At 38.3% G+C, this 18312-nt stretch overlaps 1 protein-coding gene across 1 annotated transcript in view; it reads left to right on the top strand.

Moving 5' to 3' along the window:
* SLC41A2 (solute carrier family 41 member 2) overlaps positions 1-18312 on the top strand; it is a 577519-nt gene that overhangs the window by 18900 nt on the left and 540307 nt on the right. The window contains exon 2 of the mRNA XM_053716958.1: positions 17222-17784. Within this exon, the coding sequence (XP_053572933.1) occupies positions 17269-17784 (516 nt within the window). The 5' untranslated portion in view covers positions 17222-17268. The remainder of the gene's footprint in view (positions 1-17221; positions 17785-18312) is intronic.

Consider the following 18312-nt stretch of genomic DNA (forward strand, 5'->3'; position numbering starts at 1 on the left):
TTGACTGAAGAAGAACATAAAAAATTAAAATCTAACTGGGTAGGGGAAGTTATTTTTACCCCTTGCGCCACTCGTAAACGGGAGTTGCAGTTCTCTTCAGAAAAGGTTTAGAATATCAAATCACTTTTCTAGAAGTAGATCCGGGGGAACGTTTTATAATTCTAAAAATAAAGGTGGGAATTCGTATAATTACCCTATGTAATATTTATGGTCCAAACTCTATTGATGAGACTTTCTGGGAACGGTTGAAGACAAAACTCTTTGAACACGCAAACACAAACTTGTTGAAGAAAGAAGAAAAAATTAACATCAGACAGCTGTTCCAAATTAATAAGGTTATAATTGTACAATTAAACATGATTACAACAAAAATGACAACCGGTCATTTTACAGTAATACAGAGTGTGTGTGGCGTGCAGCATTAGATTGCAGCAATGTCTCTCTTTTATAGGCCGTGTTCGGTGTTTCTTCACAATATGCACCTCGTGGTCTTCTTCTTATCTTGTTCATACAAACTTGGGTGTTGTTCCTAAAACTGAAAGACTTAGTTTGCACACACAGCAGTAAAATAGCTGAACACAAGTGAAATGTAACTGCTATAGTCGGCCCATATTCTAACACATGAGAAATATATACAGAATTAAAAATATTTGTCCTTAACAAACTTAATAGTGGCCGGTGACTTCAATATGATTTTTAATGACATTTATAGACTACAGACAACAAGCCACTATGGTATTAAAGGGCCATAATACCCAAATGTTTAAGCACTTGAAAGTGATGCAGTATAGCTGTACAAAGCTGACTAGAAAATATCACCTGAACATCTCTATGTAAAAAAGAAAGATATTTTACCTCAACAGTTTCTCAGTAGCCACATCCCGTTGTAAAGGACTTCTAAGCAGCAAATCAGTATGTCTGTCCCAGGACAGCGGAAGGAGCGAGCTGTCGTGCACACTCATCTTATTTCCCTATTCAGTGTAAGGAAGTTTACTATGAAATCTCATGAGAGTTAAGTGAAATCTCATGAGATCACAGTAAAAGAGTTCATGACCTTCAGCACTGCTGATGCTGATTGGCTGCTGTTCATTTCTGCATATTTAAAAAAAAAAGTTTTACCTGCAGTTGAGTATAACTTTTTTTTTTTTTTTTTTGGGGTAAGCTCCAAAACATTTATACATCAATGTATACATAGTATAGTTAGCTACATAATATATTTACATATTTCAAACGTTACTATACAATGTGGGCTGTCTCACAGAAAGACTTCAGTTTTATTATAGAGTATCATAAATGTAACATGAAGAGAAATGGTCCTCTCTTAGCTGTGTAAGAAGAAGATTGGGGTATCTATTCAAATAAGGTTAGGGCTAGGGAGGAGGTGGCTCTATAGTTTTATGGGGTAGGGGGATGCAGCGGGCGAGAGCCGCTTAAAGTAGAGTAGGGGGGGTGGAGGGCGGAGCCAATTAATATGTCAAATTTGTAAGCAGGAGCTACTCAAGGTATAGAAATTTATATGCATAGTTGAGGGGCTTTCAATGAAATAAATAAGGGTAGTTCTTAAGAAAGTTATATGGAGGGGGGGAATATTAGTATGTATGGAATGTACGGGATCTCTGAGTGAGCTCCTCTCCTGGGGAAATGTCATCTATAGATGATGCGGGAAAAAGGAGAAGGGGTATGACCCGCAGACAGCCAGTACCGGCGGGAAAGGGAGGAGAGGGGCCCAGCAGTGACAGAATGTGAGCAGCATAGGCAATACCTATGATAGATATACTTTCTAATAAACAAGTCATACTATAATATATTCATGATAACAGTACCAAATTGTATACTTAAGAGATACAACTGAGGGCTATACAAGTAAGGTCCCCTCTACTATGTAATAGTGTATTGGACGGGGAATCTAAGTACTAAAGTGAGTCTGCGCTAATTGCAAGAGCCTGTAGAGCTGTATTAGGAGCTTAACTATTCTTGTATGGAGGTTTAAACCTAGTCTAACACCAATAGTAGCAGGTAGTATGTGGCATGAAAATCTATATACTAACTGCAAAAATGATAAGTTTTGTGAGACGACATAAAAAACAGTGAAAATTCAACAAGCATGCATCAAACATATGCCAGGAGATAGCGGAAACATTACAAAACATATAGCGCATTTTGTACAGGCTAAATACCATCATATAGTATTTTATAAAAATAATGACCTGGTTTGTCATATAGTATAAATATTTCGCTTTTAATGGCTGTATTTTATTGCCTGTTATAGGCGCGACCCGCAGCTGAAAGAGACCACATGAAACCATATGTTCCATGAGATGTATGTCTGAGTGAATAAACGCTGGATACTTTTATGAAGCCCAGAAATTGCTTAGAGTTTGAAAAAACAGAGAGGGCTTTTGTGACAAGCTATTTTGCTATACCATACTAGTGAGGTTTCCATGGGAGTTGCTAGGAAGGGGTGAAGAGGGACGTAAAAGAGGGCTACTCACATATTGCCCAGTATTCTTCTTCTTCTTCTTTCTTCTTTCTTCTTTCTTCCTTCTTCTTTCTTCTTCTTTCTTCTTCTTTCTTCTTTTTTTTTTCTTCTTTTTTTTTTCTTCTTTTTTTTTTTCTTCTTTTTTTTTTCTTCTTTTTTTTTTCTTCTTTTTTTTTTCTTCTTTTTTTTTTCTTCTTTTTTTTTTCTTCTTTTTTTTTTCTTCTTTTTTTTTTCTTCTTCCAAAATTATAGATGCGGAACCTGTTGCAAGATGCTTGTCTGGTATGTAACAATAAGTAATAAAGAATAAGTATTGGAATTCTATAACTCCCACAAAAGGATTACACAAATAACTAAAGTTCAAAAGCATTACAGCTCTCTAGCCTGACAGAACCAATGTGTCACAATGGTTGTGTGCCTGCTTCTGCAAATTGGCTTAAAGGGTTCATGATTCAGATAGAGTATGCAATTTTAAACAACCTGTTATCAAATTTTCTTCAGTCTCTCTCTATCTTTCATTGAAGAGTAAAATTAGCTAGACTCATAAGAGCTCAGGAGTGTGCACACTCCTGAGTTCTTACGAGCCTACCTAGGTTTACTCTTCAGCAGTAAAAGCACTAATCACTATGCAGTATGTAGGTGGTTAAGGCATTTTGCAGCATACTTAGGCAACCCAAATTAGCTTATGCCTTTCTAGGAATTGTGGGGCAAGAACATTTTTTACAACACATACAAACAAAATAAATAAATAACTATTTTCAGTAATTAATTTAATTAAAGTGACAGTGTACTGTAAAGTTTCCTCCTTTTTTTTTAACATGTTCCCAATTATCTATTTTACCTGCTGGAGTGTATTAAATTGTTTACAACAGGCTCATTTTACCTTTATTTTGGCATTTGTGATAGTTAATGTTGCTGTGGTATCCCCATCTAAGCTGAATACTTAAGTATTGGTTATAGAAAAACTACCCATCAGAATAAATTATACTCCCAGTGGGAGATTGGAGAGATAATAAAATGTTAAAGGGACACTGAACCCAATTTTTTTTCTGTCATAATTCAGATAGAGCATGAAATGTTAAGCAACTTTCTAATGTACTCCTATTATCAAAGTTTCTTTATTCTCTTGGTATCTTTATTTGAAATGCAAGAATGTAAGTTTAGATGCCGGCCCATTTTTGGTGAACAACCTGGGTTGTTCTTGCTGATTGGTGGATAAATGAATCCACCAATAAAAAAGTGCTGTCCAGAGGCTGAACCAAAAAAAAAGCTTAGATGCATTCTTTTTCAAATAAAGATAGCAAGAGAACAAAGAAATTGCTAATAGGAGTAAATTATAAAGTTGCTTAAAACTGCATGCTCTATCTGAATCACAAAAGAAAAAAATTGGGTTCAGTGTCCCTTTAAAGGGACATAAAACCAAAAACAAATATTTAATGATTTAGGTAGAACATACAATTTGAAACAACTTTCCAGTTTACTTCTATTTTCAAATTTGCTTTATTCTCTTGGTATAATTTGTTGAAGGAGCAGCAATGCACTACTGGTTTCTAACTGAACACATGGGTGTGCCAATGGCTATCGGTATACAGGTATACCCCACTTTACAGCGCTTCACTTTACAGCGCTTTGTGGAGCTGAAGTAAAATCTCCAAGGATTTTGAAACATCGTGAGATTGCGAGAAAAGTAACTGGCACCATTTTGTTATGCACAGTTCTTTCTGTTTACAGGCTCAGCATTACAGTGCAATCGGTGTCTTAGTGCTATAGTCTGGCAAATTTTGCTACAGTAATTGTCACTATTTTAGAGGTACAGTATTTATTGAATACTGTGCTGTGTTAGTGTTAAACTAAACGTAGCACTATTGCACCCCTAATATATGTAAGTTCAAACATGTTTTTAAACACACTGGCAAGTGAAAAGTAAGCTAAAACCGAATTGTTTCACTTTAAAGGGCCATTAAACCCCAAAATTTTCTTTCACGATTCAGATAGAGAATACAATTTTAAACAACATTCCAATTTACTTCTATTATCTAATTTGCTGCAATCTTTAGATATCCTTTGTTAAAGAAATAGCAATGCACATTGGTGAGCCAATCACATGAGGCATCTATGTGCAGCTACCAATCCGAAGCTACTGAGCCTATCTAGATATGCTTTTCAGGAAAGAATATCAAGAGAATTAAGCAAATTAGATAATTGAAGTAAACTAGAAAGTTGTTTAAAATGGTATTCTCTATCTAAATCATGAAAGAAAAAAATTGGGTTTAATGTCCCTTTAAGGCGGTTGTATGAGCGGGGTATACCTCTATATATGCAGCCACCAATCAGTAGCTAGAACCTAGGTTTTTTGCTGCTCCTGAGCTTACTTAGATAAACCTTTCAGAAAAGGATAACAAGAGAAGGAAGCAAATTAAATATAGAAGTAAATTTGATTTTTTTTTTTTTTAAATTGTATGCTCTGTCTAATTATGACTTTACTGTCCCTTTTAAGCTTCAATTGTTTTCTCTAAGTATTGTGCTTCGGTATACATTCAGAGATAGGATAAGGAAGCATTTTTTGTGTATAGAAAGTGATAAAATACTGAGATCTGATTTCCCTGTTAGCTCCTCCAATTGTAATGGGTTGTAAAGTCAAATAACAAATCCAGCTATCTTTATACAGCACATTAGCATTTTCTCATACATTTTATACTCTGGTGCTGCTGGTATATCAAGTCATTACACTGTCCCTTTTAATTTATGGGCATTACATTTTAAGTTTAATGTCCCTTTAAATGTAAAAGAAATACATTTAATATTTTATATTGATTCCTGAAGTCTTAATCCATTGAAGCAGAGACATCCCTGATATCGTATGTGATTGTGTAAAAAAAAACAGACAATGTCAACCTTTGAGATAGGGGTTAAAGATTAAATAATAAATAAATAAATGAAAAAAATTAAATAAAATGACATGCTATAATTTGACAAATCTATACTATTCTCCAAACAGTCACACACTTAAAACATATGTTTTGCTTACCTGAAAAGTTGAAAAATAGTTTTAATTTCTTCATATTAAACACTGGAACTAATTAAAGGACACTTTTGTTAAAATAAATTGGAATCATGAAAGTTTAATTTTGACTTTAGCATATATATTGTTTTTACTATAATGGGGTTATGATGGGATTTATAACAATTGTGTGTGTGTGTGTATATATATATATATATATATATATATATATATATATATATATATATATATATATATATATATATATATATATATATGGCCCAATTTTTTTTTTTTAATATAAATGTCATAGTTTTTTAAAATAATTTATTCGGTAATAATCCCATAATAGATTGAAAACAATACATGCATTTTACAGGGTAGTTTTGTTGCTTTACACAAACAGTACAGGACTATAATAGGCAGCTTTTTGTTTGTTTTATTATTTATATATGTAACATATGTACATGCATGTTTTCCTGACCTATTGTGGTAATGGAAAAGGATTAAAGGGACAGTCAATACCAGCATTTTTGTTGTTTAAAAAGATAGATAATCCCTTGATTATCCATTCCCCAGTTTTGCATCACCAACACAGTTATAATAATACACGTTTTACTTCTGTGATTACCTTGTATCGAAGCTTCCGCTGACGTCCTCCTTATTTCAGTTCTTTTGACAGACTTGCATTTTAGCCAATCAGTGCTCACTCTTGGGTCACTTCACGTGCATGAGCTCAATTTTATCTATATGAAACACATGAACTAATGCCCTTTAGTGGTCAAAATGCATTCAGAGTAGAGGCAGTCTTTAAGGTCTAAGAAATTAGCATATGAACCTCCTAGGTTTAGCTTTCAACTAAGAATACCAAGAGAACAAAGCAAAATTGGTGATAAAACTAAATTGGGAAGTTGTTTAAAATTACATGCCCTATTTAAATCATCAAAGTTTTTTTTGGGACTTGAATGTCCCTTTAAAGGGACACATAAGTCAAAATTAAACTTTAATGGTTCTGATAGAACATATATCTTATCAAGTTAAGTTGTTCTATTGGTATCTGTTGTTGAAAAGCATACCTAGGTAGGCTCAGAGGCAGCATTGCACATCTGGGAGTTTGCTGGTAATTGCTGGCTTTGTATATATGCCTCCTGTCATTGGTTGACGAGTTCTTTTAACCCCAACAAAGAGTTTTTAATATAAGTTTTTAAACCTGTCCTCAGCCCTCCCTAACAGGCCAGACATGCAGGATTACCTTTGAGAGCGGGTTAATAACCATAACCAGCTGTTTATTTCACCTGTGCTCCAGTTCAGATATCCTAAAAATCTGGCCTGCTAGGGAGGCCTGAGGACAGGTTTGACAAAGTTATATACAAGAAACAGTGCAGTAATAAAAATGCTTTTACACATTGGAGCATTTTCTTTTCTCTTGTTAAGTGTAGTCAGTCCACGGGTCATCCATTACTTATGGAATATATCTCTTCCTAACAGGAAGCTGCAAGAGGATCACCCAAGCAGAGCTGCTATATAGCTCCTCCCCTCACATGTCATATTCAGTCATTCTCTTTCAGCCTAACTAAAGATAGGTCGCTGTGAGAGGTCTGTGGTGTTTTTTAACTTGGTTTATTTCTTCAATCAAAAGTTTGTTATTTTAAATGGCACCGGAGTGTGCTGTTTGTTCTCAGGCAGCATTAGAAGAAGAATCTGCCTGCGTTTTCTATGATCTTAGCAGACGTAACTAAGATCCACTGGCTGTTCTCATCTGAGGAGTGAGGTAACTTCAGAAAAGGGGAATAGCATGCAGGGCCCCCCTGCAAACGAGGTATGTGCAGTAAATTATTTTTCTGAGGAATGGAATTGACTGAGAAAATACTGCTAATACCAATGTAATGTAAGTTCAGCCTTAAATGCAGGGATAGCGACTGGTATTAGGCTGATGAGTGTGTGTACACTGAATGTATTTTTCTAAGGAATGGAATTGACTCTGAAAATAAATACTGTCAATACTGAAATAATGTATGAGCCTTAACTGCAGTAAAAGCGACTGGTAGCAGGATTATTAATAACACTTCATAACTTTTAAAATGTATGTTTAAAACGTTTACTCGCATGTTAATCGTTTTTTGTGAGGTACTTGGTGATAAAACTTATTGGGGCATGATTTTTACCACATGGCCATCTTTGTTTTCTGCATAGAAACAGTTATCTGAGCTTCCCCACTGTTGTAATATGAGTGGGAGGGGACTATTTTAGCGCTTTTTTGCGCAGTAAAAATTCAGTCACAATCTGTCTACTTCATCCTCCATGATCCAGATCGTCTCTAGAGAGCTCAGGGGTCTTCAAAATTCATTTTGAGGGAGGTAATCAGTCACAGCAGACCTGTGACAGTGTGTTTTGACTGTGATAAAAACGTTAATTATTAAATTGTTATCCGTTTTTGGGTATTAAGGGGTTAATCATCCATTTGCTGGTGGGTGCAATCCTTTGCTAACTTAATACATTTACTGTGAAAAATTGGTTGCTATAACTATTTTGGTTCATTGTTATTTCAACTGTGACAGCTTTTTGTGCTTCTTAAAGGCACAGTAGCGTTTTTTATATTGCTTGTAAATTTATTTAGAAAAGTATTTCCAAGCTTGCTAGTCTCATTGCTAGTCTGTTTAAACATGTCTGACACAGATGAATCTCTTTGTTCAATATGTTTAAAGGCCAATGTGGAGCCCAATAGAAATTTGTGTACTAATTGCATTGATGTTACTTTAAATAAAAGTAAATCTTTACATGTAAAGAAATTATCACCAGACAACGAGGGGGAAGTTATGCCGACTAACTCTCCTCACGTGTCAGTAACTTCGCCTCCCGCTCAGGAGGTGCGTGATTTTGTGGCGCCAAGTACATCAGGGAGGCCCTTACAAATCACTTTGCAAGACATGGCTACTGTTATGACAGAAGTATTATCAAATTGCCAGAATTAAGAGGCAAGCGCGATAGCTCTGGGTTAAGGACAGAGCGCGCGGATGAGGTGAGAGCCATGTCAGATACTGCGTCACAGTTTGCAGAACATGAAGACGGAGAACTTCATTCTGTGGGTGACGGATCTGATCCAGGGAGACTGGATTCAGAGATTTCTAATTTTAAATTTAAGCTTGAGAACCTCCGCATATTGCTAGGGGAGGTATTAGCGGCTCTGAATGATTGTAACACGGTTGCAATTCCAGAAAAATTATGTAGGTTGGATAGATACTATGCGGTACCGGTGTGTACTGACGTGTTTCCTATACCTAAAAGGCTTACAGAGATTATTAGCAAGGAGTGGGATAGACCTGGTGTGCCTTTTTCCCCTCCTCCCATATTTAGGAAAATGTTTCCTATAGACGCCACCACACGAGACTTATGGCAGACGGTCCCTAAGGTGGAGGGAGCAGTTTCTACTTTAGCTAAGCGTACCACTATCCCGGTGGAGGATAGTTGTGCCTTTTCAGATCCAATGGATAAGAAATTAGAGGGTTACCTTAAGAAAATGTTTGTTCAACAAGGTTTTATCTTACAGCCCCTTGCATGCATTGCGCCTGTCACTGCTGCGGCGGCATTCTGGTTTGAGTCTCTGGAAGAGGCCATTCGCACAGCTCCATTGGATGAAATTATGAACAAGCTTAAAGCACTTAAGCTAGCTAACGCATTTGTTTCTGATGCCGTCGTACATTTAACCAAACATACGGCTAAGAACTCCGGATTCGCCATCCAAGCGCGCAGAGCGCTATGGCTTAAATCCTGGTCAGCTGACGTGACTTCTAAATCTAAATTGCTTAATATTCCTTTCAAAGGGCAGACCTTATTCGGGCCCGGCTTGAAAGAAATTATAGCTGACATTACGGGAGGTAAGGGCCATGCTCTACCTCAGGACAGGGCCAAATCAAAGGCCAAACAGTCTAATTTTCGTGCCTTTCGTAACTTCAAGGCAGGAGCAGCATCAACTTCCTCCGCTCCAAAACAGGAAGGAGCTGTTGCTCGTTACAGGCAGGGCTGGAAAGTTAACCAGTCCTGGAACAAGGGCAAGCAGGCCAAGAAACCTGCTGCTGCCCCTAAGACAGCATGAAGAGCGGGCCCCCTATCCGGAAACGGATCTAGTGGGGGGCAGACTTTCTCTCTTCGCCCAGGCTTGGGCAAGAGATATCCAGGATCCCTGGGCGTTGGAGATCATATCTCAGGGATATCTCCTGGACTTCAAAACTTCTCCTCCACGAGGGAGATTTCATCTTTCAAGGTTATCAGCAAACCAAATAAAGAAAGAGGCATTTCTACGCTGTGTACAAGACCTCTTACTAATGGGGGTGATCCACCCAGTTCCGCGGACGGAACACGGGCAAGGATTCTATTCAAATCTATTTGTGGTTCCCAAGAAAGAGGGAACCTTCAGACCAATCTTGGACTTAAAAATCCTAAACAAATTCCTAAGAGTTCCATCATTCAAAATGGAAACTATTCGAACCATCCTTCCCATGATCCAAGAGGGTCAGTACATGACCACAGTGGACTTAAAGGATGCCTACCTTCACATACCGATTCACAAGGATCATTATCGGTACCTAATATTTGCTTTCCTAGACAGGCATTACCAGTTTGTAGCTCTTCCCTTCGGATTAGCTACGGCTCCAAGAATCTTTACAAAAGTTCTGGGCTCAATTCTGGCGGTACTAAGACCGCGAGGCATAGCGGTGACTCCGTACCTAGACGACATTCTGATACAAGCGTCAAGTTTTCAAACTGCCAAGTCTCATACAGAGATAGTTCTGGCATTTCTGAGGTCGCATGGGTGGAAGGTGAACGTAGAAAAGAGTTCTCTATTACCACTTACAAGGGTTCCCTTTCTAGGGACTCTTATAGATTCTGTAGAGATGAAAATTTACCTGACAGAGGCCAGGTTATCAAAACTTCTAAATGCTTGCCGTGTCCTTCATTCCATTCCACACCCGTCAGTAGCTCAGTGCATGGAAGTAATCGGCTTAATGGTAGCGGCAATGGACATAGTACCATTTGCGCGCCTGCATCTCAGACCGCTGCAATTGTGCATGCTAAGTCAGTGGAACGGGGATTACTCAGATTTGTCCCCCCTGCTAAATCTGGATCAAGAGACCAGAGATTCTCTTCTATGGTGGCTTTCTCGGCCACATCTGTCCAAGGGGATGACCTTTCGCAGGCCAGATTGGACGATTGTAACAACAGACGCCAGCCTTCTAGGCTGGGGCGCAGTCTGGAACTCCCTGAAGGCTCAGGGACTATGGACTCAGGAGGAGAAACTCCTCCCAATAAATATTCTGGAATTAAGAGCAATATTCAATGCTCTCCTATCTTGGCCTCAGTTAGCAACTCTGAGGTTCATCAGATTTCAGTCGGACAACATCACGACTGTGGCTTACATCAACCATCAAGGGGGAACCAGAAGTTCCCTAGCGATGTTGGAAGTCTCAAAGATAATTCGCTGGGCAGAGTCTCACTCTTGCCACCTGTCAGCGATTTACATCCCAGGCGTGGAGAACTGGGAGGCGGATTTTCTAAGTCGCCAGACTTTTCATCCGGGGGAGTGGGAACTTCATCCGGAGGTCTTTGCTCAACTGATTCATCGTTGAAACAAACCAGATCTGGATCTCATGGCGTCTCGCCAGAACGCCAAGCTTCCTTGTTACGGGTCCAGGGACCCGGGAGCGGTGCTGATAGATGCTCTGACAGCCCCTTGGGTCTTCAACATGGCTTATGTGTTTCCACCATTCCCGATGCTTCCTCGTTTGATTGCCAAGACCAAACAGGAGAGAGCTTCGGTGATTCTGATAGCGCCTGCGTGGCCACGCAGGACCTGGTATGCAGACCTAGTGGACATGTCGTCCTGTCCACCGTGGTCTCTGCCTCTGAGACAGGACCTTCTAATTCAGGGTCCTTTCAACCATCCAAATCTAATTTCTCTGAGGCTGACTGCATGGAGATTGAACGCTTGATTCTATCAAAGCGTGGCTTCTCGGAGTCGGTTATTGATACCTTAATACAGGCTAGGAAGCCTGTTACCAGAAAAATTTACCATAAGATATGGCGTAAATATTTATATTGGTGCGAATCCAAGAGTTACTCATGGAGTAAGGTTAGGATTCCTAGGATATTGTCCTTTCTACAAGAGGGTTTAGAAAAGGGCTTATCTGCTAGTTCGTTAAAGGGACAGATTTCTGCTCTGTCTATTCTTCTACACAAACGTCTGGCTGAAGTTCCAGACGTTCAAGCTTTTTGTCAGGCTTTAGCTAGGATTAAGCCTGTGTTTAAGACTGTTGCTCCGCCGTGGAGCTTAAACTTAGTTCTTAACGTTCTTCAAGGCGTTCCATTTGAACCCCTTCATTCCATTGATATCAAGCTGTTATCCTGGAAGGTTCTGTTTTTGATGGCTATTTCCTTGGCTCGAAGAGTCTCTGAGTTATCTGCCTTACATTGTGATTCTCCTTATCTGATTTTTCATTCAGACAAGGTAGTTCTGCGTACTAAACCTGGGTTCTTACCTAAGGTAGTTACTAACAGGAATATCAATCAAGAGATTGTTGTTCCAGCTCTGTGTCCTAACCCTTCTTCAAAGAAGGAACGACTTTTGCATAATCTGGACGTAGTCCGTGCCCTGAAGTTCTATTTGCAGGCAACTAAAGATTTTCGTCAAACTTCTTCCCTGTTTGTCGTTTACTCTGGACAGAGAAGAGGTCAAAAGGCTTCGGCTACCTCTCTCTCTTTTTGGCTTCGTAGCATAATACGTTTAGCCTATGAGACTGCTGGACAGCAGCCTCCTGAAAGGATTACAGCTCATTCTACTAGAGCTGTGGCTTCCACCTGGGCCTTTAAAAATGAGGCCTCTGTTGAACAGATTTGCAAGGCTGCAACTTGGTCTTCACTTCACACTTTTTCAAAATTTTACAAATTTGACACTTTTGCTTCTTCGGAGGCTATTTTTGGGAGAAAGGTACTTCAGGCAGTGGTTCCTTCTGTTTAATGTTCCTGCCTTGTCCCTCCCTTCATCCGTGTACTTTAGCTTTGGTATTGGTATTCCATAAGTAATGGATGACCCGTGGACTGACTACACTTAACAAGAGAAAACATAATTTATGCTTACCTGATAAATTTATTTCTCTTGTAGTGTAGTCAGTCCACAGCCCGCCCTGTCTTTAAGGCAGATCTAAATTTTAATTAAACTCCAGTCACCACTGCACCCTATGGTTTCTCCTTTCTCGTCTGGTTTTGGTCGAATGACTGAATATGACATGTGAGGGGAGGAGCTATATAGCAGCTCTGCTTGGGTGATCCTCTTGCAGCTTCCTGTTAGGAAGAGATATATTCCATAAGTAATGGATGACCCGTGGACTGACTACACTACAAGAGAAATAAATTTATCAGGTAAGCATAAATTATGTTTTTTACACTTCTATAAGCATTTAATCCTCAATACGAGCTAAATATAGTTGCCCAATGACTTGGCTCTCATACGCTGGCTGTCATTTTCACTCTGAGTTAGAGCGGCTCTCGCTGGTAGCAGCGAGACTACGCTATTTACAAATGCTTCCATACAGGGTACGTTCATGGTAAAGGGTTAATATGATTTGTTTTATATTTATAGTAAACTGTTCAGGCAATGAGGGAACCCCTTTGTGGTTGGAATGAGGTTTGATGTTGTAGTGCAGTGTGTTTGTTTTTTCTTGGATGACCATTCCTTACTGTACACACCACAAATATTTGAATGGACACGGAGCTTATTGTTAAAAGTTAAAGTTCCAGTTAATCAAGCAGATTGACTTCCTTCTATTATTATTCTTGTTTAATGTATGTTCTTTTTATTGTTTTAAAAGGAATGCAATTTAAAAAACAATGAGAAAAAAAGTATATAAAAAGCTGACAATCCACTTGCATTGTCACTGCAAAATGTAACTATTGAATTGTGGGGGGGGGGTGGAAAGCAACAAATAAAGAGAAAAAATAGACATCACATAAATTAATTCTAGAATGCTGACATCTTTAAATCACCATGACGATGTTATACTACTGCTTATAGGAATCTAAAAATTATGAATAGGCAATTGACAGATCCCCTAGACTAATGAATTTAAGTACATTTAAAGTGAAGGTAAACTTTGATGAATGAAAGCACAGTTTTTTAAAAATACTATAAAAAACAGGGGCACTTTCATTCATCAAAGTTTAGAAAGCAGCCGTTTTGTTTAAAAACTTACCTCTCTCCTCTTCACAGCCGGAGCAGCTTCCCCCACCCGGAGATCCTCTCTTCACACATCAACATGACCCGGCTTCCTCCAATTGCGGCTTTCCCCCCAGGGATATCATTGCCTGAGGCCATGCCGTGATTGGAGGAAGCCGGATTAGTCATTGCTGACGTGTGAAGAGAGGATCTTCGTGCGGGGGAAGCTGCTCCGGCTGTGAAGAGAAGAAAGGTAAGTTTTTAAACAAAACGGCTGCTTTCTAAACTTTGATGAATGAAAGTGCCCCTTTTTTAATAGTATTTTTAAAAACTGTCCTTTCATTCATCAAAGTTTACTTTCCCTTTAAATGCAAATTCAAACAGCAGCCAACAGCTTTAACCAACATAGGAGCTCGCTAGGTTTAGTTGAATGGCGTGACCGTGATTAGGTGATCTATTTAAGAAAAAAAAGAAAAAAGAAAAACGCCAATTGGCTTAGCACAATCGTAAACATTTTTTCAGTAAAACAGAAGTGGATACACTCCCATAACTGAAGCACCTCCAGGTGCTGTAAGCGCAAGCTGGAACTGCTCAGTCAAGCAGACTGCAACCTTGTATAAACTGGAACCAAAGTATTCGTCTCTCTTCCACGGGTTTGAGGTCCAACATAACAATATATACATCAGCAAGTGTTTATAATAAAAAAATAAATAAATATTTGAACTCAAATTAAAATTGTGACCCGATTCTCAGCCACACAAGGGTTGTTTCATTAGGCTTATTTGTGTTATTTTTTTTTTTTTTTAAAAAAGGTATGGCTATCCTTCTGTTACATAACTCTTCACATAGTGCTGAATTATGTAACGTTCTTTACAACAGTTACTTTCCCTTCACAGATATCCTAAAATCCCTCCTATCTGAAATTACAGTAGCAAAATACTATTGCTTACCATAGCCAGGCATACTGTTTTTAGTTAAAAAATACCGAAGCTCTTGTTACAGATCCACTGAATGTGAAGTCAGATGAGTTCAAGATATACAGGGAGTGCAGAATTATTAGGCAAATGAGTATTTTGACCACATCATCCTCTTTATGCATGTTATCTTACTCCAAGCTGTATAGGCTCGAAAGCCTACTATCAATTAAGCATATTAGGTGATGTGCATCTCTGTAATGAGAAGGGGTGTGGTCTAATGACATCAACACCCTATATCAGGTGTGCATAATTATTAGGCAACTTCCTTTCCTTTGGCAAAATGGGTCAAAAGAAGGACTTGACAGGCTCAGAAAAGTCAAAAATAGTGAGATATCTTGCAGAGGGATGCAGCACTCTTAAAATTGCAAAGCTTCTGAAGCGTGATCATCGAACAATCAAGCGTTTCATTCAAAATAGTCAACAGGGTCGCAAGAAGCGTGTGGAAAAACCAAGGCGCAAAATAACTGCCCATGAACTGAGAAAAGTCAAGCGTGCAGCTGCCAAGATGCCACTTGCCACCAGTTTGGCCATATTTCAGAGCTGCAACATCACTGGAGTGCCCAAAAGCACAAGGTGTGCAATACTCGGAGACATGGCCAAGGTAAGAAAGGCTGAAAGACGACCACCACTGAACAAGACACACAAGCTGAAACATCAAGACTGGGCCAAGAAATATCTCAAGACTGATTTTTCTAAGGTTTTATGGACTGATGAAATGAAAGTGAGTCTTGATGGGCCCGTGGCTGGATTGGTAAAGGGCAGAGAGCTCCAGTCCGACTCAGACGCCAGCAAGGTGGAGGTGGAGTACTGGTTTGGGCTGGTATCATCAAAGATGAGCTTGTGGGGCCTTTTCGGGTTGAGGATGGAGTCAAGCTCAACTCCCAGTCCTACTGCCAGTTTCTGGAAGACACCTTCTTCAAGCAGTGGTACAGGAAGAAGTCTGCATCCTTCAAGAAAAACATGATTTTCATGCAGGACAATGCTCCATCACACGCGTCCAAGTACTCCACAGCGTGGCTGGCAAGAAAGGGTATAAAAGAAGAAAATCTAATGACATGGCCTCCTTGTTCACCTGATCTGAACCCCATTGAGAACCTGTGGTCCATCATCAAATGTGAGATTTACAAGGAGGGAAAACAGTACACCTCTCTGAACAGTGTCTGGGAGGCTGTGGTTGCTGCTGCCCGCAATGTTGATGGTGAACAGATCAAAACACTGACAGAATCCATGGATGGCAGGCTTTTGAGTGTCCTTGCAAAGAAAGGTGGCTATATTGGTCACTGATTTGTTTTTGTTTTGTTTTTGAATGTCAGAAATGTATATTTGTGAATGTTGAGATGTTATATTGGTTTCACTGGTAAAAATAAATAATTGAAGTGGGTATATATTTGTTTTTTGTTAAGTTGCCTAATAATTATGCACAGTAATAGTCACCTGCACACACAGATATCCCCCTAAAATAGCTAAAACTAAAAACAAACTAAAAACTACTTCCAAAACTATTCAGCTTTGATATTAATGAGTTTTTTGGGTTCATTGAGAACATGGTTGTTGTTCAATAATAAAATTAATCCTCAAAAATACAACTTGCCTAATAATTCTGCACTCCCTGTAGTGCAGATTCTACTATTTCAGTAGGTTGCAGGAGGGATTTCTTGCTTAATTTTAGTGAAAATGCTATGTGCTGACAAATAAGCTCTTTATGAAAATATCTTCCTGTAATTTTATATCTAAAATAGAGCCTAAAGTTAATTTAAATGTGTTTTTACATATTGTGTTATATTTCTTGCTACCAAGGTTAAACTAACACCTATTATTTTTTGTGTGTGTAAGAACCCTCCCGTAACTTAAAAGCAGGCTTAAAGGGACAGTCAAGTCCAAAACAAGCTTTCATGATTCAGATAGGGCATGTAATTTTGCTTTGTTCTCTTGGTATTCTTAGTTGAAAGCTAAACCTAGGAAGTTCATTATATGCTAATTTCTTAGACCTTGAAGGCCGCCTCTAATTTAAATGCATTTTGACAGTTTTTCACCACTAGGGGGCGTTAGTTAATGTTTCATATTTATAACATTAAGCTCATGCACCTGAATTTACAGAGGAGTGAGCACTAATTGGCTAAAATGTAAATCTTTCAAAAGAATTGAAATAAGGGGGCAGTCTGGAGAGGCTTAGAAACCAGGTACTGCAATTACAGAGGTAAAATGTGTATTTTTACTGTGTTGGTTATGCAAAACTGGGGAATGGGTAATTAAAGGATTATTTATCTTGTAAAACAACAACAATTCTGTTGTTGACTGTCCCTTTAAAATGCTTCTTCATTAACTATAATTATATTCATGGAAAACATACTGTAAATATATGCTGTATATCTTTGAACAAGCATCAATTTGGTTCTTAAAAGGAGAATGGCTGAATTCTCAATATCCTTGCTGTATTTATTTTATGGTTTATATTGCACTTTTCCTAAATTAGTAATAATCCTATAATTAACTGTATAAGTAAGTTGATATAGCTGTACATTGTCAAATGCTAATTTACATTTCTTTGTTGTCTTACAGATTTGAATTCTGTAGCAAAGCACCATTGTTAGAACATCAGTGATACAATGACTGTCAACCATGGAAAATCCCACATTATAAATACAAATTCAAATAGTTTAAACTGGAATGTTAGGTTGAATGCAGTCCAGTCTGATAAATTTTTATCTCTTCTGATGAGTATGGTTCCCATAGTGTGCCACAAAGGCCAGGAAGACCGTTTAAAGAAGGTCAATGGAGTGTCACCTAGTGCAAAAGGGTTTAATATTCGAGCTGACCAGCACTTGGAATATCATCACTTCTCAGAACCATTGTACCATGGAGATGGCATGCATTGCTCTAACATTTGTAGTGCCAATTATGACTATGATGGTTATGATTACTGTGATGGCAGGGATACATCTGAAACTGATGCAATGCTACAGGACAGCAGGATGCCCAACGACGGAGATAAAGATGCCACTGAGGGAAGCAAGAAGTTACCAAAAGAGTCTAGTTTTAGCATGGCTTTGCAAATACTTGGGCCATTTTTGCTAGCTGGGTTTGGAACAGTGTCAGCGGGTATGGTTTTAGACATTGTACAGGTCAGTGCTAAACCTTTGTTTTTTGTCTTTTAGCCTTCTCTTGTTTAGGAACTAAGACACAATGTGTATTTGCTTTGAAATTAGAGTGTTGTTGTTGATAACCTAGTTATTATTATTATCAGATATTTGTAGAGCGCCAACAGATTCTGCGGCGTTGATTTATAAGTTAATGTAGATTATAATAACTTTTTATACTTCCTATTGAAATGTTCAGTTTTTTCCCTCCTATTCTTTTATTCCTCTTTTGCTAGTCCCACTTTGTCCTTTAAAACTGAAGCTTGCTATGAAAAGATAGATAACTATTTTGGTATTCTATATTACTGTGGTTTTAGTCTTAATTAACATAATATCCATATGCTAAATCACTTAAAAGTGATGCAACATAACTGTAAAAAGCTGACAAGAAAATACAAAATGAACACCTATGTTAAAAAGGAAGATATTTTATTTCTAAATTTGTTTAGCTCAAAAGAGTAAGTACTCTGTGAGCAGTTATCCTTCAGCTATTGTCATCTGCATGTTAAAAAA

Source organism: Bombina bombina, chromosome 6 (genome assembly GCF_027579735.1).
Source record: "Bombina bombina isolate aBomBom1 chromosome 6, aBomBom1.pri, whole genome shotgun sequence".
In the NCBI taxonomy this organism is placed as follows: Eukaryota; Metazoa; Chordata; class Amphibia; order Anura; family Bombinatoridae; genus Bombina; species Bombina bombina.